The sequence below is a fragment of the Notamacropus eugenii genome, chromosome 5 (genome assembly GCF_028372415.1).
Source record: "Notamacropus eugenii isolate mMacEug1 chromosome 5, mMacEug1.pri_v2, whole genome shotgun sequence".
NCBI lineage: Eukaryota > Metazoa > Chordata > Mammalia > Diprotodontia > Macropodidae > Notamacropus > Notamacropus eugenii.
The window spans coordinates 154511132-154535660 of NC_092876.1; the positions used below are offsets into that span (position 1 = coordinate 154511132).

Consider the following 24529-nt stretch of genomic DNA (forward strand, 5'->3'; position numbering starts at 1 on the left):
AGTTTCTCTTTGTATCTCTCTGCTATATTTTTCTTAATCAAGAAATACTGATAATTTATGTGAGTTTACTTTATATTCTGCAACTTTGCTGAAGTTGTTTTAAATTAATCTTTTCTTTGGCTCCCTATAGTTTCCTAAGTAAAACATCATACCCATGAAATGTGATATTTTTCTTCTTTGCTCTGCTTATTTCTTCAATTTTTTTGTCTTAAAATTATATAACTGACATTTTGAGTCCTATATAAATAGTAATGGTGATAAGAGATATCCTTATTTTACCCCTTATCTTACGGGAAAGGTTTCTAGTTTATACACATTATACTTAATACTAGCTCTTGGTTTTAGGGAAAGTAGAGTTTATTCCTGTTTGCTAATTTGTTTTCCAAACAAGAATGGATATATTTTCTCATAGCTTCTTGTTCAGTTACTGATATAGTCATATTTTTGTTGTTCTTATTAATATAGCTTATTATGTTGATAATTTTAATAATATTGAGTCAACCCAGTATTTCTGGCATAAGTCCAACCTGTTAATTGCATATAATTTTTGTGATCTGTTGTTTTAGTCTCCTTGGAAATATTTCATTAAATTTCATTAAAATTTTTTGCATCAATATTCATTAGGGATATCAATCTATAGTTTTTCTTCTCTATTTGGACTCTCCCTGGCTTAGGTATGAAGACCATATTTGTATCACAGGAGAAATTTAGTAGAACCCATTCTTTTCTAGTTTTTTTTCAAACAACTTCAGTATTTCCAGAATTAACTGTTCTTTAAATATTTGCTAGAATTCACTTGCAAATTCTTCTGGAGCTCATTTAGGTGGTTACATTATTTATTTCTTGTATTTATTTTGGCATTTCATATTTCTGCAAACATCAATCATTTCATTCATTTAAAAGTTTCATTTAAAAATCATATTTTATTTTTTCAATCACAAAAATCTACCTTTTCTTCCTATTACCACCTCCTTCACCCCTCCCTTGTAAAGACTAAAAATGAAACTCCCATTATGAATATGTTCAGGCATTTTTGTTCCTATTATTTTCTCTAGCAATCTCATTTCATTTATAAAATTGTTTTTAACATTTAACACCCCCGTACTCCCCTCTTCAAAATCTCTTCCTTCATTTCTTCCAGGAATGCTACCTGAATTTGTGCCCAGATGGTGTTTTCTTTTGAGGCTTTGTCTATAGCTGCTTTGGAGCCATTCTCTTCTTCTAGGTTTATGTTTCCAGACGCTTTCAACCATAATAGCTTTTATGATGAAACTGATTGTTTCTTTATAAATTCTTCTAGTCTTACTTCCCATTTTCTCACTTTCTGTTAGTGACAGTATCTTCACACTTATGGTGAGAATACCTGGACTGCACTTGGTACTGTTTTATATTCTCTTGAACTCTGCTTCTGCTTTCTCCAGATATTGAGTGGTGTATTGTTCAAGGAATCTCAGGAGCAGCCCAAGCTGGGAGAGCTTCCAGTATGCCCAAAGTGGTCTGAACCTGGGTGAAATTGGATGGATTGTTGTCTTCCTGATATAATCTTTACAAGTTTCTGACCCGTGTTTGGGGCTGAGTAACACAAATGAACTTGCATCCCAGTTAGAGCATGAATAAATGCTACAGGACGCAGTTAGCTAACTGGAATATTCTGTGGATTCATAACAGAATTGCAGACAACTCTTTGGTATGAGGTCTCATTCCTGGTTATTCAGCTGCAGGTTTCAGACTAGTCTGGAGCTGAATCTGACACCCCATTGATTCCCAAGGTCAAAGTCACATTACATTTTTATTCCTACTCCTTACCCAGTCTCTGGTCTCAGAGTGCTTCTTGCCATGTCCTGCAAGGTTCTAGTTCCCTTTTCAGTATGTATTGGATTTACAATTTACTTTAGCCTATGAGCAACACAGCAGTCCACTGGCACCCGTTCCAACTCCCTGTAGAGTCAAACCCCTCTATACAGCATCAATGACCTCTTCTTGCCCTAAACTCCCAACCTCTGTACTGGAAGGCTACATGCAGGGCCTTCACGGTTAGATGTCATCCTTCTAGTCTGCAGACCTCTATGTCTCTTTATATTGAACTAGGCAGAAAAAAATGCCTCATTGTAATTTTTTTCCTTGGATTTTCCAATCAAGAATTGGACTGGTACATTTTTCAGGTCTTGTTGGAAAATGCTATGAGGAGACAAGTTGTACTGTTTCTCCTATTCTGCCATCTTGGTTATTCATTCCCAGTCTGTTTTTATTCTTCCTTCTTCCCCCAGGAAATATTATATTATATATATGATGAAAAATTTCCTATACTACCTGGCTATATTTAATGCATTAAACTATGGTAGTTCCCTATTACCTCCAGGATCAAATATAAAATCCTTTGGTTTTTTAACCCCTTCATAATTTGGCCCCTTCCTATTTTTCCAATCTTCTTATACTTTACTTCCATCCATGTACTACCTGATCCAGTGCCATTGGTCTTCTTACTCCATCTCCTAAATCTGAGCATTTTCACTGGCTGTCCCACACGTCTGGAATGTTTTCTCTCTCTCTCTCTCCTCATCTCCTCTATCTTTCTTTAAGTCTCAGATAAAGTCATTTTCTACAAGAAATCTTTCCCAGTTTTCTTTAGTCAAAGTGCCTTCCCTCAGAGACTATCTCCAATTTATCTTATGAATAATCTTATTTGTATATAATTTTTCTATGTCATCTCCATTAGAATGTGAATTCCTTGAGATTAGGGACTGTGTTTTTGTCTTTCTTTATATGCCCAGCACTTAAAAAATGCCTGCAATATAGTCAATACTTAATAAATGTGACGATTGATTAATGTATTAGATAAAAGAAACTGCTTAAAACAAGATCTTAGAATTCTTACCAGTGTCAACAGATAGATGCATGAACTAAACAGCAGAAAATTAATTCCTCCAGTATATTTTCTGGTCTTTTCTTGGAAATGCTTCCATTGTTAAGGCCAGGCTTGACCTTTTTTGAAATGTAGTGGCGTCTGAAATAAATGTTCTAATCACCCACAAGTAGTCCACTAGGAAATGGATCAAACTGTCACTTATCCTAAATTTAGAATTGTCTTTTATCCACTAATGGATTATACTTATATAGAGTTTTATAGGTTGTAAGAGGCTTACCTCAGGACAATCTGGGAGAAGAGTATTTAGAAAACTAACTCACTAAGTAGCTATAAGCTATTAGTAGTGGATCTATCTGGATTAATTTAATGAATTAATCATCAAACACAATCAAGTATCTACTACGTACCAGCACTGTGCCAGATACTGGGGATACAGACATAAAAAACTAAACAGTCCTTGTTCTCAAGGACTACTCAGAATTGTAGACTGAAGTGTATGTGACCTAGCATGTTACTTTAGGTTACATATTCATTAGCTTACTCGTATACTACTTGTATACACTTGTGTTACTTCAGATGTTCATCATTCACTTTATTTTTACAAACTTATTAACCTGAAGCATGAACATAGTAGGTACTTTAAAATGTTTTATAAATTGCACTGAGGCTTAAAAAGGTTAAGTCACTTGACCAAGGGTTCCAGTTCTGGTTTTGATCTTTCTGATTTCCAGCACACTGCCACTGCATGTGAAAACAGATTTATTTTTATACTCAAGAATTTTATTTTTAAATATGAAAGGTTATTGACAAATAAAATTTTAAAACTTCTCTGAAAGCATGATTAGGACTTTGTAAACTGACTGTGGAACTTAAAAGGTGTGGCTTAATTTAGTTGACAGTCTGAATATCACTTGAAATTAATTTTCTTTCTTGCTAACATTCAACTATTATTATCACATTTTCCAAGGCTCCCTTCTGCATGGGATAACTATATCAACCCAATGAAGGAAATTATCTCCAGTCTGTAATTCTATGGCCAGAACAATATCACCTCATGCAGTATTTTTACCAACTTATTGAAATGAATAATGTAGCAGACTGAAATTAACAAATTAAGAGTAAGAGCTCATTCCCTGGCAGAGGTTTACTACCACTGAAAGAAAAATAAGACTAATAATATTTAGAAAGTATTATTTAAACAGTATTTTACCATTTTTACAAAAAAAAACTCACTTGTGAGTAGATTATTTAATTTGCAAATACCCTAGGCAACATAAAAACAAGAAATGTAAATAAATTTAAATTTATTAATGAAATTTAAAGAAAATGAAATTTAAATATGAGAAGTGATAATAGAGGAATTGGTCTGAAGATGGGTAATGATTCATTGAGTCATTTTAATCATTGTCTAACATATTGAAATATGTTCCCAATTTTATTGGCATTTGGTTTAGTATTACTGAAAAGTTCCACATGGGACTAATAATGATTTTCAAAAAGTAAATTGTTTGGCAATTACTGCTATTGGTTAGAAATGTTTAATATGAACTCTGTCTTGTGGTGCTGTTGCATTTGAAATTTAACAAGTCTGAGCAAGAAAACATTTATTATCAGGGGCATGCTGCCTATCAACTAAAGGGTTACTGGCTTGACACCATTAATGCCAAAAGACCCCAAGCAGATGGACAGCTCCCCTATTATAAGTTTTGGGGAGTACAAAGCAAAGAACAGAACAGGGTAGATGACATCATGGGATTGGGGACAACATGACTGGTTACAAAGTTGAGGCACATGGAACAACATGATTGGTTGAAAGTTTGGTAATGGAGGATAGCAACAACTTCTTCCTTCCCCTCTAAGAGTCTAGGTGCAAGATGACAAACCAGACATCCCTGAAGGATAGCTTGATTGTATAAAGATATCAGGCCTGACTCTGTGTGTTCATACACATCCCCCAAGATCTGTTAAATTTTCTTGAGGTAAGAACAGATCAGTGCTTACCAGAAAAGCTGGATTTCTAAACTTAACTTATTACTGACAAATGGATTCTGAACCAAGTTCGGAGGCAGAGAACCGCAACTTAAGTAGTTGCACGACAAAAGGAATTAATTGTAACTAGGATCAAAAAATAAATAATAAAGGATCAATTTAATCATCTCAGTGCCTAGTACCTTGGCTCAGAAGTGTGCCACTTTAATTGCTTACCATATAATGATTTGTCTACATCAGTGGACTCCCAGAAATTAATAGCTATTTTGTATCAATGACTCTAAAATGAAATCATGCTGACAATTATTTATAAAATTATTGTGACAAGTACTCTTATTTCAATTCAAAGAACATCTAATTAAATGTCTACAATGTACTATGAACTACTGTGCTTAAAAATGGACCACCATTAAAAGAGTATTTAAGTGTGACTAACAACACGGAGGACAAGACATTTTTTCCAGTCTTCACAAATTTTCAAAACTCTGCAAGATAGTAACTATACCATAAAGCAACTACAGCTGTCTTGACAGGCCAAAATGCCAAGAAACCCAACTGATTAATTAATAGCAGAGAGGCTAATCCCTAATGTGTTCACTCATTAATTCCTTCCTTATCAATCTCTATGCTCTGTGCTCTAGGCAGCAACAACCCAACTGATTGGCTTGGATTCTGGGAAACACTCAGCAACTTTCCTTGCTGTTGTTGTGATCCCTGCTGTCACATCTTGCCCCTACTCTCACACTACCATTCTGTAGTAATAAGCAGAAGACACCAACATTGTCTACCTCTTTGTGGAAGAGGGAGAAGTATAGGAAAATAGAATCAAGTTCAACCTGAAGTGCGTATTTCAGCAGCCCTCTGCAGTGCCATCATACATGCACACGTGCATGCATGTGTGTGTGTGTGTATGTGTGGTAGGAGAGGGGAGAGGGCTACACCATGGTCTGAAGGAAAGGAAAATTTCCTCCACCTAGGGCCAGTTTTGTTCTCCTTCACCCTAAGTCACTTTAATCAGGGACTGAGTAAATTCCCGATATGGGAAGAGGTTGAGGCAGGTTAGACAGCTAGTACTTGGGGCATGTACTGTCAACTTAAGAGTTAGAAAGTGAACAATCAGGAAACACATGAAAAAAAGACTGAAATTACCAAAGATGTCAGGATAAAGAAAATTTAGTAAAAAGCCAAGCGCACAAGCAGATAAATCAACAGGGAAGATATTAAAATAGAAGAGAAAATGGCCACCAAGACATCTAAATGTGGCCAAATATTTTTAAAAACAAAGGGTCAGTTTTATCTACTCTTTGTCAATCTTACACCTTTGTCTCTCTATTCCTACTGCTATCACTTCTAGAATTATATAAAATAAGAGCGAGAATACTAAGAACTAGTCCTCAATTCTTTATTTATTGGGAATGCTTCTAATGTATCCCTATTATATATAATGCTTGTTTTGGTTTTTGATTGATACTTTTTATGATATTGAAAAAGTTCTCTTGATGCTTATGTTGTATAGGATTTTTAGCAAGAATGAGTGTTATATTACAAAGCAGCAGTCATCAAAATAATTTGGAATTGGTTAAGAAATTGAGAAGTAAATCATTGGACTGAAAAATGGAACTCAATAATTCAGTAGACCACTATTTGATTAAAATTTCTGGGAAAACTGGAATACAGTCTAGCAGAAATTAAGCTTAGAGCAACATTATATGCCATATTTCACAGTAAATTCAGAATGGATACATGACATTAATATATATATACATATATATATATATTATGCCATAAAAAAACAGGAGAAAAGCAGATCATACACCTTTCAAAGCCATAGGTAAAATATGCATTCTTAACTAACATAGGATAGAGACAATTTCAAAAGAAAAAAGTTAATTTTGACTACATGAAATTGAAAACATTCTATACAAAGAGTATTAATGTGTCTGACAAAATAATGGAAGTAGTGGAATAATAAAAATATTTGTATCAAATTTCTCAGATAAATATTTGGCATCTAAGACATATCTAACTAGCTACATCCACATATGTATATAAGCATATGTATGTATATATGTGCATATGCATGCATGAATGCTTATATAGATAGGCAGACAAAATAAAAACCATTCCTAATAGAGAATGTGAAAGAATATTCCAATTCACTAATAACATGAGAAATTAAAATCAAAACAACCCTGAGATTTTTGTTAACACTGAAAACTAACAAAGATGACAAGAGAGGAATAGTTGATGAGAAGGGTTATGGAAAGATTGGCAAATTATTTTATACAATAGGTACTATATAGTAAAAATGTGATTCAATGGAATCAATGGAATATTATTGTGGCATAAGCAGCAGAGTAGGACAAATACAGAGAAGCATGGAAGAGCTTAAGTGAACTGATTCAGTGTGCAGTAAGAATCAAGAAAATAATATGCAATGACTATAATAATTTAAACAGAAAGAACTACCATAAAATAATCATAAGTGAACATTATAAAATTATGAAGAAAAGTACAGCTCAAAGAACAGATAAAACACTCCATCCATCCCCTCTACTTTTTAGAGTGTGGAACAATGCATATATTGTCAGACTTTTTGGATGTATTAATCAGTTTTGCTGAACTTTTTTGCTTTAAAAATATTCTTTGTTATGTTGGATGGTTCTCTGGGAGGGAGGCAAGGAGGGAAAGAAATAATAAGAGAAATTTAGGTGATATAAAGACAAAAGATATTAACAAAATTAATTTTAAAAGATTACTTGAGAACACATCTTAAATAAGGCAGAACTGATTGGGATGATCACCATTGGATGCACTTTTAATTCTAGATGGGATTGTTTTATGTTAGGTATTTTAAATTATAAGTGACCATACTGAATAGAGAAATTGAAATTCAAATAAATTTGAAAAATCTTACCCAGGAATAAAAGTAACTCATTTTAGAATGAAGATGGTGATTTCCTCAAATAAGTGCTCACTATCCCTCAATCTTCCCCTAAATAAAAAGGCAAGAATTTGAACATTACAACCTGTCAATGACCTTTATAAACTTGACAAAACTTTTGCCTAACAGTTTATTTGAATCTTCACTGGTTAGAAAAGGGACATGTGTACACTAACTATTTTCTTGCTCACTGAACCTCAAAATACAAAAAACTAAATAATGAATTAGATAAGCCAACTCCTTAGCTTTCATTTGTCTATAAATGTAAAAAAATGAAAAGCCAAAAATAACAAAGAAAGACTATTTTAAAAACAACAGCAATGATGATCAAAATCTCTAAAGTGAAATTAATAATCTACAGACATGATAGAAAATACAGAGTAATCAGAGGAGCAAAGAAAGTGGAATGGCAAAGAGAAATAGAACTTAAGTCTCTCTCTATAAGTTCTCCAAACTGATTAAGAAAACATATAAGATCTAATCCTAAATAGGGAAATCCAAGAAAAAAACCAAGGGGAGTCATTTTTCCAACCCAGGTAGTTAGCGACTGAGTGGTCCGTAGATAATAGGATAAAGTCTGGCCAGGAAATGCTGGGTCAGGTACTCCAGTACAGGAAGAAGACGTGTAACAGGACAAGAAGTCCCAAATCCAGCACAGAGAGGCTTCAATGTACGCAGGAATATACATAAACTCTTGAGTTCTGCTGCTTATTATCCAGTGCTGGGTAACAGATCCAAAGTTGTCTAAAGAGGGGACCTGTGCTTAGGAACAGTGTTTCAGGGTTGAAAAGAGATGCAGGCTCTAGCCACATACCCAGCAATGAACAAGCTCAGAAGCATCTACACTGTGGCCTGGACCCCAGGAGTGGAGCAAAGTCTCAGTTCCAACTTCTAGTCCAATCTGAAACCTGCAGAGGACTAACTAGGGCAGAAATCTCAGAACAAAGAGCCTATAGATCTGTCACTGAATAAGTGGAGCTTTCTAGTTGATTAACAGTGGCTGAGCTTATCAACACTCAACTGAAACTGTAAATGAGGCAGTTACTCATATCCAAACCTAATTCAAGGACTTATAGACCTAAGACCAGAGGAGCAGAGATGATACTTTACCCTAGATAATACCACTTTGTGCACACTGAAAGCTTACAGTTCCCCAGTCTGAGCTTTCCCTGAGAGATGGAATAATAGGCAATTTCCCACCAGGCTGTACTCCTCTGAATATTTCCATCATTCCCTAAAAATATCTTCATCTAAAAGAATACTTCAGCCCTGGAACTCACACCTAAGAAGTACTCTCTGCTCCAGGGGCAGATTTATGAGAGGGGATATAGTTACTCCCAGAACATCCATTTAAATAGTTTATCCAGTATAGACATCTCTTCATTTCCCACCAAGATTCACTCCTGTGGACTAATCCATCATGACCCCATGCTGGCTTTCTCTCCCGCCTCCCTTACCACTTTCAGCTTTCTTTTCTGGGAGGGAGTCATTTTTTTGTTTATATTTGTATTCCCAGTGCTGAGTATACTGCCTGGCACATAATAAATGCTTGTTGATTGACTGATGGTTTCAATACCCCTGAGAAAGCATTAGCAGAACCAGTCCAGAATTACCTCCAGAAGTTAACAGATCCTGGCCCTAACATAAAGTCCAAAGTCAGAAATGAACAAACAAACAAGAAGCCCACCATTAAAAGGTGAAAGAGACATGCAAGACATAAATCCATAAAAAAAGAACAGCTCCCAAATATCTACAAGGAAAGCCTCAAAGTAAAATACAGCATAGGCATGACTCAACAGAATTCTTGGAAAAGATGAAGTAAAATTTTTTAGAAAATTAAAATTGTTCTATAAGTGAAACGAAAGGTCTAGAGAAAAAAAACTGGAAAAGAAATGAGAGCATGGAAGAAAGAATTATAAAGGGAATTACAGCTTGGCACAGGAGTATAAAACCTTACCCAAGCAGCAAACTCTGGAAAATTAGAATTCACTAAATAGAAGCCAATGATGCCATGAGATAACAAGAAACTTTGTTTTAAAACAAAGTTAAAAGATTCAAAAAACCAGAAGTGTAAGGTATCTCATAGCAAAAGCAACTGACCTGATAACAAGAAGAGATAATTTAAGAATTATTATTCTACCTAAAAGCCATAACAACAACAAAGAACTTGGGTACCCCATTTCAGGAAATAAGAGAAAACTGCCCAAATCTCTTAGAAATAGAGGGCAAAGTAAAAATAGAAAAAACCAATTGGACACCTCAAAGAAGCCCCAAAATGAAAATTCCAAGGAACATCACAACCAAAATCCATAAATTTTTGGTCAAAGAAAAAAAAAATACTGCAAATAGCCAAGAAGAAAGAATGGGGAAATGTTTTAACAAGTTGTGGTATATGGATGCAATGCAATAGTGTTTTGCTCTAAGAAAAGATGGAGATGGTTTCAGAGAAACCCAGGACTTGTATAAATGGATAGAGAAGGAAGGAGGTAGAACCAAGAGAAAAATACATACAAAGACAATAATATTGTGAAGATAAACAACTCTGAAAGACTTGGGAACTCTAAGTGGCACCTTAATTCCAGAGGTCTAAAGATGAGATATGTTATGAGTGTCTTGAGAGAGAAGACTGAGACATTTTTTTGTGTTTGATATGAACAAAGCAGGAATCTGTTTTGCTTGACTATGCATGTTGGTAACAGAAGGTATATTTTTCTTTCTTTTTCTTTGGTTGAGGAAAGTAGGAAGAATAAATAGTAATTTTTGGACAATACAGGAATTTACTTTGCTTGATTATACATTTTTATAACAGGATTTTTTCTTTCTCTTGTGGGAGAAAGATGAAAAGGAAAAATGGTAATTTCTGTTGATTAAAAAATAGCAAAAAAAAAAAAAGGAAAAGAAAATACACACCAATACCAGCCTGGATGCCACATATCAAATAATCTTAAATATTTAGAATACAGTCCCAAGAACCAAGAAGAAAAACATCTAAGCATAAAGACCTATTTGTAAAGCTCATGTAGCTTTTATTAGAATGACACTCAGAGTCTACTAATTCTTATTTTATAAATAATTTTAATACAGTTATCTTATTATCAGCCCATTTTTCCATTCTTTACTGACGAAAAGCTACAAAATTATTAAAAAATCTTGAAATGCTGCCATGTCATGCTATTAACTCATATTGATTTTGTTGTTTACTAAATTCTTCACATTTTTTCCCATTTTAATTTCCATACCTCCATAGTTCTTTAGGGTTTTTATGAAAATCAAATGAGATAAACAGAGGTAAAATACTATGCAAAACATTGTTAGCTAATATGATCTCATTATTTCCGTATTTTTATAGGTTTTAGATATAACATTGTTATTACTTCTACAGGTGAGGTCCTAAAAGAAATGGATGATTCATAAAAGTGTAAAATACCCAAACAAATAGAAGAGACCTATGTAAAGAATTTCAAAACAATTATAATAGAAATAAAGGAGGAAATGGATAAATAGAAAGATTTCCCTTGCTTGTGATTAGATGGAATGAATGTAATAAAAGTCAACATTTTAAAATTAATTTATAGATTAATGCAATTCTATAAAACAAAATAAAAAATAGAGATGAATTAGTTTAACATACAGAGGATTGGCCTTACTACCAGAAAACCTAGATTCAAGTCCAGCTTCTATCACACACCCACTGTGTAACCATAGACAAGTCATTTAGACTTTAGGTGCCCCAGGCAATTCTCTAACATGATAAATTTCAGGTAAGTTGCTGAGTTGAAATGATGGAAGTAATTTCCATAATGAAAAATTTCCATCAGTGAAGTCACAGGTTCAGACTTCCTCCCTTCATCCCCATACTATGACAATCAAAGTATAAAAGCTCTACTTCATAAAGTCAAATATCCTTATTTATTTTTTAAAGGTCTGGTTGGTAGTGGGGGAAAAAAAAGCATAGAGAAACAGGATGGAACAGAATCCAGTGAAGAAGAGGTTAGTATTTGATGAACTCATATTTTAAAAACTGCAGAATGAAATCATTGTAATAAAAACATGGAAAAATGTAATTGCTTCATGGCACAAAACTGTTTAAATAAGTACCTTACATCATACGCTAAATAGTTATTAAAGTTAGAAGCAAAAAGAATACATCAATTTAAATTATGAAAGGAAGAAACTTTTTAAACAAAAGGAAATAATGAGATAATTAATTGATTCAATTATACAAAAATAATCAAAAAGATTTTGCACAAAACTCTCTAAAGTAATGAATTAAGAAAACACTTGCGGAAAATATATTAAGATTAAAGTCTAAAATCCAGAATTTACACAAAGTGATACATATTCAAAGAGTTATATGTACTCCCCCAGTGGAAAAATGTTCAAAGAACATGAACCAACAATGTTGGAAGGAGAAAATGCAAATTGTTAGTAATCACATGAAAAGATATTCAAATTCCTTAGCAATCAGAGAATTTCAAATCAAGACAACTTGAAGATATCATCTTATATCCACTACATTGACAGACATGGCAAAAATGATGAAACTAAATTCTATCAGTACTTTAGGGGTATTTTGTGATATTATTTGTAGGACTGTAGACTGATACAAAGATTAGGGTGAGTAATTTGGAATATACAATGAGAAAGTCACAAAACTGAACATACTTTCTGACTCAATGAGTCCACTGCTAGGATTTCATCCTATAGCCATCAAGGAAAGAAAAAAAAAAGACCTAGTTATACAAAAATAACCATAGGTACATGTTAAGACCTATTAGAACTTATACTCTGCTGGGTCATCTCTATGCCACAATAAGGTATTTGAGAAATATAGTGAAGTTCTATAGATCATATGAGTCACTGGCTTGGTGTTCTAAATTTTTCATAAGGTGCCACCCTGTAGTATTTTATTATAAATTATAATTATAAAACAATTTGAAAAAAGGTTTCACCCCTTAGAAACATATAAATATTCTTCTCTGCAGTGGTTAATAATATCCCTCATGGAAGATGCATATGTTTGACAATATAAGGAAGATAGTAGTTTTGTAGGTAAACATGATTACTTATTGTGATAATAACCATGAATATATTAATGTGTATAATGTTTACAGGATTGGCTGAAAATATGTGAACAGAAAATCACAGAATCACAGATTTGGAATAAGAAAGGACCTTAGACGTAACTAGTATAAACTTGAAAACTGACATGCAAAGAAGTAAAATGACTTGTTCAAAAAGTAAGTGACAGAGTTGGGCTTTGAACTCAGGTTGTCTGATTTCAAAATCCAAAGAAGTAAAATACTAATTTATGAAAAGAACAAATAACATGGAGTACTAAGATCTATCTTCCTCTGCTTCCTTCAAAAACAAAGAGAAAAAGTACTTATGAAAAGACCTAAAGAATTATAATGAATGGAACAAAGGAAGTTAATGCAAAATACCATATAGCAGAGAGAAAAAAGGTAAATAATTTTATTTTCTCCAAGAGAGATTTGCAGCAGATTCACACTGATGATGTTAATATGCTCTACTAATCATGTATTAAAGTAAGTTGGAGAAGGTACCCAAAACATCAACAGTTTTTTTAAAGGGACTATAACAACCTAGTTCTAAAAATGACCAAAAAAAGTGTTACTAGAAAAACTGAAAAATGTCAAGGAATCAAAAGATACTGAGTACTTGTACTTCACTTTGCCTTGTTTTTTATAGGTAGGTGTTGATCTATTTTAGGTTTTTCATTCATTTATATATGATTTCTAACTGTTTTTGCAAACAACTGTTATGTACTCTTCCTGTTTACATAATTATTCAAATAATATACAAACATTTAAACTTTATTTTTAACTTTAAATACATACACACATATGCCTCTTTTCTATGCACACACACATACATGTGTGTGTGTACTGCTAACCAAAAATAATATCACAAGTCCATGAGACATTGTGTTGTAACTAGATTTATTACAAGAGAAATGAGCATGCATGTAGAACCCTAAGCAAGTGCAGAGATCACAATTCAAACAGAAGCTTTCATATTTATGAAATTGTGATGAAGAGAAGAGGAAAAATAGAAATTTCCACCTAAATGGGAGTGGCAGAGGAAGAGAATTTATGATAATTAAGATGGCAAAAGCAGAACTGGTGGACCATGAAGTTATTGATGGTCAGCTTATATTTAAAGGGTCCCAGGTGCATAAGCAGTTTCCCAGTCTAGTGCAGACTTACTGGCACCTGTCTTGACTCTCAAGGACACACAGAGAGTTCGATTTATGGTGCAAACAACAAATTATGTCATCTCAAGGTGAGGAGTGGGGTTTCATCCTTGACATGTTCAGAGCCTTTTGCATACTCCAGGTGCAGGGTTTCTGGAACATGACAACTCAAAAGGACAAGTCAAGGGACCCCTTAAAGGTATGCATTTCCTTTCCTACATGGTTGAATGTGGGTGACACAAAGGCAACGAGTAAGTAATATGATCAAGCCCTGTAACCTTACATAAAAGATTAAATAAATGGTAAGCTATTATTTAATCAAAAACAGGAAGGGAAGCATTATTGTAAAAATTATATATGGCATAATTCAGATGACTCAAAAGACAATTCATGACTTTCTTATAATTTGTGAAGAGAAGTAAAACTAAAAACCTGAAAAAAATTAAAGATACCATTCTATTTGGAAGATGCAATATTATTATTTAGGTCAACAAAAAGCACTGCCACCCCCCTTTTTAAAGAACAAAAAGTTCAATCATCTAGTAAACCCAGGAATGCCTTTTTAAACTACCAGAATTAACTATAATTACTTACTTTCTTCTTCTGTTTGATTCTATAGAATGTTTACGTGCTCGACTTCGACATATTCTTTGTTCCTGCAATAACTTTTGACGTTCTTCTTCTAAATTTTTTTCCAGATGGATCTTCATATTTCTAGTCATAGTGTTAAATTAAGGAAAGTAGTTTATTTAAATCTTTATTCAAAGACAAATGCATATTCAACAAATATTTCTTTTCCCCCCAAATTTATTTGTTTTCAGTTTTCAACAATCACTTCCATAATTTCCAAATTTTCTCCTCTCCCTCCCCAAGATAGCATGTAATCTTATATGGACTCTACACATACATTCCTATTAAACACATTTTCACATTAGTCATGTTGCATAGAAGAATTAAAACAAATAGGAGGAAGCATGAGAAAAACAAAAGAAAACATAACAAAAGACTATTTTCTCTTTTGTTATGTTTTCTGAATGAAGCAGAATCTGCTTCATTCTGTGTTCCAACTCCATAGTTTTTTCTCTGGATGTGGATGGCATTTTGCATCATGACTCCTTTGGAAATGTTTTAGGTCTTTTGCATTGCTGTCAGGGGCTAAGTCTATCAAAAACAATCCTCACATAATGTGGCTATTACTGTGTATAATGTTCTCCTGGTTTAGCTCACTTCACTCAGCATCAGTTCATATAAGTCTTTCCAGGTTTTTCTGAAGTCCGCTTAATCATCATTTCTTATAGCACAACAGTATTCCATTACATTCATATACCACAACTTGTTCAGCTATTCCCCTTGAGGGAATTCCTTCGATTTCCGGTACTTTGGACACCACAAAAAGAGCTGCTATAAATATTTTTTGTACATATGGGACCCTTTCCCATTTCTGTGATCTCTTTGGGTTAGAGTCCCAGAAGTGACAGTGCTGGGTCAAAGGGTAAGCACATTTTTGTAGCCCTTTGCATAGTTCCAAATTGCTGTCCAGAATGGTCAGATCAGCTCACAGCTCCACCAACAATGAATCAGTTTAACAAACATTTCTTAAACATACATAGTTTGAAGGCAACCAAACCAAGCTAGGGGAAAGATTGCTAAGTTTAGATGAGATACAGTCCCTGACTTCATGAAGCACAGAATCTACAAAATATAACAATGTCAATGAGATCTGTATCACAAGACCTCTACAATAACAATTACTTTGAGTGAAGTCAACAAGCCAGACTAATTTCCAATATGTCCAATAAATGAAATGTATAACAATGAGTGTTATAACCAAGTTTTGGCGTAACTACTTGAAGAACTAGATCCAGGAAAATTGAGAAGATAGTATTGTTATCTATAGATTTAAAGAAAGTACTTATTCTCAGATAACTCAAACTTTTTTTTTATAAATTATCATTAAAGTGACTATAAAACAGGTTACTTTTTATAACAAAAACTTTCATGAAACTTTCAGGATTCAATACATGGATAACTTCACCACAGAAAATAAGAAAATGAATTAATTTCCAAAATTATTAAATCAGAGGGAAATAGAGTCACTCCTTTACAAGCTCTCAGAGGTGGATTTCAACCATAAGATTTTGGACCATGTGAGCTTACTAATTATTTCTTTTGAACACTCTGAAATTTACTTTCCTGAAATATAGTGTACCCATCAGATTCTCTTCTCTTTTTATCACAAATTCTAATGAACAGTCTGTTTTCTCTAAGGTTCTAAGGTTCACTTCTATTTAGGTAACTAGCTCTGCCTTGGTTAAATTCAGATCCTGAATAACTATTTCCCTTGTTGCATCTTCTACCTTTTAGAGAATTAAACTGTCATTAAAGAAACTCAAGAATTTTTCAATTGCTCTTAGTTCTACTTTTGACAAAGAGTGTGCTCCATCAGATGTTTAGATAGTTGAAGTCTCCCATCAATACAATATCATGACTCCATGAGAGAGATTTGTGATCTATTCCCTGGATTTCCATCTATTTACTACTTTTGTTTAGGCAAATTATATTATATTCCCATGACCATAGCACCCTTCTATTTCTCCACTGATCTTCACCCAAATGTACTCTACCATTCAACAAGTATTTATTAAATGTACATGCAATGCAGGGAGAGATCTATAGAGAGCTGATACACAGATCAAGTCTCAGGAACATGAGAAAGGACTTTGTTCCCTCCTGGATAAGATCTGGACATCAGCATAATCTCTTCCCTGACAATGCTGTCCCACCACTCTGCCTCAGTCCCTGAAATGGCAGTCATTGAGAAGCAATGGAAGAACCTCTTAGGCCAAAAGCAGGCAGCAGCAGGGGCAATGGGGTGGAATGTAATTCAAAACTCCAAGATCCTAGACTCCAAGTGCCTAGACCCAGCCATGCAGAAGCACTGGTGGAGGCATGTTGCAGCTATACATTCTTTCAACATGGCCCCAGAAGAGGGGAGCCATATAGTTAAGTTATGAGAGTTCCTGAACCCGAGTCTTCTTGAGGAGAGGTAAGAGTGGCACTGGAATTAGAAAAGTAGCAAGAGCCACAGTACAGAGACTCAAATTCTAGACCCTGCCTTTGACTCCTCTCTTCAAAATATTCAATGTAATTTCTAGCCATGGTAGTACAGCATAAATGTCAACAGGTTCTTCTAATGTTGAAAGGCTTTGAGTATAGGTTGTGAAACACTGTATGTGTACTAACTGAAGCCTAGATTAGGAAAACTCAAATTGATTTCAGGGTGATAATTTTTTTGGCCACAATTACTCTTGAAGATCATCTACCAAATTTAGAGGTTCCAAACCTCTTAAAATGCCTTCAAGGCTCAGCTTGAGATCTTTCCTGACTCTTTCAGCTTAGTGTCACCCACCAGTGTATATTTGTTATGTATACATCCTTTATTTAATAAAACATAAGCTATGCAAGGGCTGAGATGGTCTCATTTTTATACTGGTATTCCCAGCACCAAGGACAGTGACTGACACATATAAAGCACTTAATGTCTACTGATGGACTGGAATTTGATGTACTAGAGATTTTCCAATGAGTAGCAGCTGATCTGCTTAATAATTATGAGTACCTGAAGCTGCACTTAGGTGTTCACTGGACCTATTTCTTAGGTGATATTCCTCATTATAGGTTCCTTGAGGGCAGGGACTGCTTCATTTTTGTCTTTATATCTTCAGCACATTGCACATGGTATGCCCTTAACTAATGATTTGCTGCTCCTGAGATAGGCAAGATCACAAAAGAAAATAATACAGCAGAGCTCTCTCCTACAAGTAATTCACAAAGATCTAGAAACTATATCCCTGATTGGGATAACCAAGAAAAAAATCAGTCACTTTTCCAGCACAAGACTGCCCTGGAAGACAGATACAGATGACTGTAAATACTGGGGAAAGGGAAAGTACTTGTGGAGACTTCTAGCACAGCAGTGAATCATGGCAAGAGAAAGTCCTTAAACTTGTGCAGGGAGAAGGAACAGGTACCCAATGGCAGTCTTGTTGCTCACTAACCTAGTATGAGTCACTGATTTAGACTGAGGATGGGACCTTCATTTAGGGGTAATGGTTTAGGGCAAGGAGAGTTCATAAGCCCTAGGCTGCATACTGACAAAATAGCAAATACAGAAGCAAGCAGCAGCTTTGTGGCTCTGGTTGTATGAGTAGAACAGGATTTCTGATCCAGTACATAGGTCTGTCTGAAGCCTACATAAGAATAACCAAGACAGCAAGTGAAGATCAAAGGAGAGCCTGCAGTTCTGTCACTCTAGACCTATACCACTTTCCAGATGGCTAGAGGTGGTCGAATCTAATGAGGGGCAAGCACTAAGTTGTGGCATTCATACTCAAACAAAGGTCAGGAACTTGCAGAGCTCAGACCAAGGATACTACATTCAAACTTTGTCCCGGATCAGACCACTTTGGGCACACTGAAAACTTACAGATTCCCAGCCTAAGCTATTTCCATGATCCTAGAGTAATGCAATACTCTATACCCTAAGAAAACAACAGAAGGATCCAAAAATACAATAAACAGGACCAAGTATGGTCGATCCATTCCCTTCAGAAGTACACAGAGCTTAATTTTAACACCAAATCCAAAGTAATGAAATAAAGTTGGAAGAAGTAGCACAGAAAAAAGAATCTGATAATAAAGAGCAATTATGGCAACGTGGAGGATCAAAACACAAACCTAGAAGAGAATGACTCTAAAATATCTAAAAACAAAGTCTCAAGGTAAAACATAGCTTGGGTACAAATTCAACTAGAATTCCTGGAAGTGATAAAACAAGAGGTTTTTAAAAATGATTTTCATAAATGAGAGGTCTAGAGAAAACAAATGGAAAAGAAGTGGTAATTCTAGGACAAAAGATGAAAAGAAATAAGAGTTATGGAAGGAAGAATTGGAAAGAGAATTATCAGTTTAGAAAATGGGGTATTAAACCTTCCCAATGAAAAGACTCCTTGAAAATTAGAATGGGCCAAAAAAAGTTAATGCCATCATGAGAAAAGAAGAAATACTGAAGCAAAGTCAAAAGACTGACAACAAAAACAAAAACAAAAAGTGAAGAGAGGCATTTCTTAGCAAAAAAAAACAAAAACAAAAACAAAAACAACTGACCTAGAAATGAGATTGCGGAGAAAAATGTTTACAATAATTGGACTATGTGAAAGCCAAGACTAACAAAAGAGCCTAGAAAGAGTATTTCAAAAAATCATAAAAGAAAACTGCCTAGGTTTCTTAGGACACAGGACAAAGTGAAAAGAGAAAGGACCTACTGATAGTCTCCTGAAAGAAACTCCACAATGAAAAGTCCTAGGATCATTACAGTCAAAATGCTCAGCTCAAGGAAAAAATACTGCAAGCAACCAAAAAGCAAGAATTCAAGTACCAAGAAGCTACAGTCAAGATCACATACCATTTAGTAGTCACTAGTAAAAATGAGTGGAGATATTGGAATATGATAAACTTACAACCAAGAATAATAACTAACCCAGCAAAATAGGATAATCCTAAGGGGGAAAATGGATTTTTAATGAAATAGAGAACTTCAAAGCATTCCTGATGAAAAGACTCCAGAGCCTAGCAGAAATTTTAAAGTACAAACAAAGGAACCAAGAAAACATAAAAAGGTAAATATGAGCAAACAATTAGGGACTAAAAAAGGATGAGCTCTTCAGTCAACTATCATCATCAGAGGTCATAGAAAGGAGTATAATGAAATAGAGCCTTGGAGTGTTTTTTTTTTTTAAGTTTTGATTAACTTAAAAGAAGAACAGGCAAGGGGAAAGGGGTATCTACTGGGAATGAAGAAGAGTGAGGAAGAAAGGGAGAAATTTTCTCACATAATCAGAATGCAGTGGAAGACTATACAAATAAGGAGGGATGATGGGAGACATGATGGTGGGAAAGAGTAACACCTGACTCTCACTTTCACCTGAACTGGTCAAAGGAGGGAAAGAAGAAGAATGAACACATTGACTGCAGAAATACATTTCATTCAATAGGAAACAGGACAGAAGGGTGACAAAAGAGGGGGAAAAATAAGAAAGAGGGCAGATTAAGGATTTGTCCTAAACAAAACAGACTCTAACAATGGAGGATGGATACTGAAGATGTATTTAAAAATAAAGCAATAAAGGATAAGAACCTATGACTGGGATTTGGAAGAGAAAAGAAGGGTAGGGGAGAAGGAACAGATTATATCAAATTACAACACTGATGCTGAGAACACCCTCTTACTGCTCTCTCCTTTTAAAGAAGTGGCAAAAAACTTTCATCAATACAATGACCAAGAATGAATCCAAGGACCTAGGATGACACATACTATCCTCCTCCTGAGAGAATGGTAATGGATTCAGATTGAAAATTAAGACATATTTTTGGACATAGCCACTGTTTTGCTTCACTGTACATATTTCTCGTTTTAGCTGTATCCAACTCTTCATGATCCCATTTGGGGTTTTCTTGGCAAAGATACTAAAGTAGTTTCCCATTTTCTTTTCTAGCTCATTTTACAGATAAGGGAACTGAGGCAAATGGCATTAAGTGACTTGCCCAAGGTCACAAAGCTGATAATTGTCTGAGGCCATATTTGAACTCTGATCAATGTAATGACTAATTATGATGACAGAAGACCAATGATGAATAATGCTACCCTCCTTCCTGACAAAAGAAGTGATGGCCAAAAGATGCAGAATGAGACCTATATTTTTAAGTGGTCAGTATGGAATTTGTTTTGATTAACTATGCACATATTTCTTACAAGTTTTTTTCTTTTTATTTCATTTTTAATGGTTGGGGTGGGTGGAGAGAGATACTTAGGGAGAGAAAATAAATGCTAATTGAAAAATAATTTTTTAAAAGTGTTGAATGCTTGCAGACATGCTTAGTCATATAGTTACATATACAGAAGAAAAGGAGGCAAGTTTGCACGGTCAGAAGGAGAAAAGTTTGCACTACCATCAAAACAACCAATGTCTTTTCATTTATTTTAAGAATAACTGTAATACAGAAATATATTACAGTAAGCATATAAATATCATATGAAATAATTATAAATTTCAGATGCATAGATGCTATTCAAGTCTTAAATGTACTCCATATTGAAATGGCCCTCTCAAATGATCACATAGAAGTATAAGTATGGGGAAACCCTTATGGCTGGTGTTTGTATTGGGAAGCTTGCAAATTAAAATAAATGATGGTAAATTTACTACTGATCCGCACAACCAACTGTATTGCTAAGTAGAGGCCCCTAGAGGGAGTCTCATAATTATTTCTGTAGTAGGGCTCCAGGTGAAAAACTCTAAGACTCCAATTAAAGAGGAATGCACTTTACCAATTTTCCTCTTTTACTAATATTTTTTTAAGAAACTACTAAAAGTTACTACTGACATAGATGGGATCATTGTAATGGACAATGGAGGGAAAGAAGAACCATTCAATTATTATTTTGCTTCCATTTACTCTGAGATAATGATTTCTGGATTAGAAAGAACAGAACAAAAATTGCTGAAAAGGTGCTGGAACCCAGTATCAGCACAATGTAGTACACTGGCTGCTATTGTAGAGTTTAAAAAGTTTGGGTAAGTATTTCATCATAATTGTTTCCTTGTGATCCTATGTATTTTATTTTGTGCACTTAAAAACATTCTTGTGAGAAGGGGGTCCACAGCCAGACTGCCAGGCAGAACACATCCATCGGAGGAAGACTTAAGGGGTGGAGGGGATTCTTATACTAGATCACCCCTGAGGTGCCTTCTCATTCTAAGAGATTCTCTGATATTCATCATATCCAAGAAGTCTAGCAGGCTTTAGTGGTAAGCCTTAACATTTAAAAAAAGTATGGCTATGGCCATCATAAAAATGATCCCTAAAAGAAGAGAGTACAGCTACCACAAGACTTTGAGCTGGAAGGGATCTCAAGAGTCCCCTCAGTTTTGTATTTAAGGAAACTGAGGCCCCGGGAGATTAATTGACTTGCCAAATGTTAGCAAATGATGGATGGAGGATTTGAACCTCCACGAAAAAATCTGGTGTTCTACTGTAATATTTCCCACCCATTCCCCACATATATTTCAGTTCACAGATAACCCAAAAGAACATAACAAAGGCAGTTCTGAATCCAAGGAAATGGCAATGTTTAGAATGCAGAGGAACAAGCAAAGGCTATGATCTTTATCAATTAAGCTCTTGGATTGAACCAACTGAATTAGCTGAATTCTAAGAGAATGAGTGACTAATTAGGTTGAATCTTGTATTAAACATATAATTTTCAATGAAAACGGCCTGAAGCTCAGAATAAAATGTTTGAAAACTTTAAGTTTTAATAACTATGTAACAATTGAGAAGCAGCATGGAATAATGCATAGCAGACAGGTCTTAAGGTCAGAAAAACAGGGATTTAAAGCCTGACAAACTATTAACAGTATAACCATATGCTGACCCCCCACTCAGACATCCGTATCAAGGAAGTTGCCACTATGCATCCTAGGAGTGAGTTTCCCAGGAATACCAGATGGGACAAATAAAGGTAATTGGTTCAGATCATCTTTACCACTTATCACTTTGAAAATAAAGGCTTATCATAAACAATATCCTTTAAAGGAATAAGCATGATTGATATTTTACTGAAGTTTCCACATCATAATCTACCCAAACACCTTATCATGAAACGATTAGTGTGTACGTATGCATGTATGTATGTTTTAATCCATCCATTCCTCCCATATCTCTAAATTCTCAGCTTGTATAAAGTAAATTTCCCAAGTCACTTGAATCTCCCTTTTGTCAATGACTCTGCAACAGTCTGTGGACATGGGATGAGAAAAGGAGCTTTGGAGAAACCTTTCATCACATTTTGGTGAAAAAGGCAGGTGGCAGGAGATGCCAAGTGGATAGCAAAATTAACCTGTAGGTTTTAATTATCTATACCATTTCTCTCTCCTTGGAGTCTGATGAAGAACTGAAAGGTAAAGTAAAAGACTCAGTCACTTCTGAAGCACACAGAAGAGGGGAAAAATGCCAACACAAGAAAAACCCACCAAGGGGTGTGCTTTGAAGACCGAAGGTTTTTAAAATGCAGAAGAACCAGCGAAGGCAAACAAAAAACCTCGGGATAATCGGGCAGAGGGAGAATCTGCCATAAAAGTAACTCACCAGCACAGACCTTGTTTTCAAGGGCAGGCCGGGCAGCGACCACACTGGTGCCCTCCCCCCAGCAGGGGTCGGGGAGGAGGGCTCGGTCCTGGGCATGGCGGGCATCCTTCACTCGGTCCCCCAAGCCGTTTACCAAGCAAGGATACTGATAGAAGTTGTTCCCTTGGGCAAAGTGGCTTCTCCAGTGGGGGACCGGGGAGGCAGGCGCAGTGCCCGGTACCCGCGTTGGGCTCCTGGTCCCGGGCCGGCCCGTCAGCATCTCTCAGCCCAGAGCCGTCCCGACTCTCTGCCGACCCCCAGACGCTTCCCTCATGTCAGCGGCGCGCTGCCCCTCCCCCAGTCCCCTCCCCCACCCGGCCTCCCCGCCCGCCTCTCCCCCCTCCCTAGATCCCACAGGCCTCGAGTTACGGGTGCAGCAGGGTGGGCCGCGCCAGCCCCGGCTCCCGCGCGGCGGTTCTGCTGGTGGTGTCAGCGGCGGCGGCGACGGCGGTAGGGGCAGCAGCAGCGGCGGCGGCGACCCCGCCTGGCAGCGGCGGCAGCAGCAGCAGCAGCAGCCCGGCCGACTGCGCCGCCGCCGCCATCTTGACAACCAACAGACGCCGCTACCCTCGCAACGGAAACTAAGGAGCGAGAGCCGGGGGAGCCGGGTTCGGGGGAGAGGGGAGGGGAGCGAGGACGCTGCGCACCGGTGGGGGAGGGGGAGGCGGAGGGGGCGTGTCCGCGGCCGAGGCAGCGGCCAATCCGAGGCTGCGGCTCGGCCTCGCGGGGCTGGAGCGGGCTGGGGAGCGGGCCGTCGAGGGAGTGCAGGGGGAGAGCGGAGAACGCCCTGGAGGAGCGGCCTCTGTGACGGCGTGGGGCCGCCCTGGGCTCGGAGGCCTCCGTTCTTCCTGACGAACTAAACTCCTCCGATGTCCCCCCCATTTCACCGCCCCCACCCCCCAAGTTTGACCCTCTCCTCGTGGACAGTGACCTCCGGCTTTCCTTCTAGGGCCGGTGTTCGGTGTTCAGCCCCCTCGCCACCGACCCTCGCCGAAGCGGCCCGGCCCGGCTGGTACAGCACCAAACTTGTGATCCTGGGGGTTCGGCAGCCCGCCTCACCCGGCGTCCGCACCGTTACCACACGTCAAGCGCCCCAGGCTGGTGATGCCCCTGGAGTCAGGCGGGCTGCCAGGGATTGGCACTGATTGAGTCTGTGCCAGGGTGGGGAACCCGCGCCCCGAAAGCCACACGTGACCCCTTAGGTCCTCAAGTGCGGCTCTTTAACTAAATCCAGACTTCACAGAGCAAATCCCCCTAATACAAGCAG

General features: G+C 36.6%; 1 protein-coding gene across 15 annotated transcripts in view; it reads right to left on the minus strand.

The window, feature by feature from the left end:
- Window positions 1–23821, minus strand: part of CEP126 (centrosomal protein 126) — a 138557-nt gene extending 114736 nt beyond the window's left edge. For 10 of the 15 annotated variants that reach the window (XR_011967465.1, XR_011967466.1, XR_011967468.1 and 7 more), the window contains exons 1-2: window positions 23632–23819; window positions 14611–14730 (exon numbers count right to left, since the gene is read on the minus strand). Coding sequence is in view for 10 of the 15 variants with exons in the window: in XM_072611276.1 (XP_072467377.1) it covers window positions 14611–14730; window positions 23632–23804 (293 nt within the window). In the remaining 5 variants the exon portion in view is untranslated. The other 5 variants (XM_072611280.1, XR_011967469.1, XM_072611281.1 and 2 more) reach the window with 5 other exon arrangements.
- Between the last annotated feature and the right edge of the window lie 708 nt (window positions 23822–24529).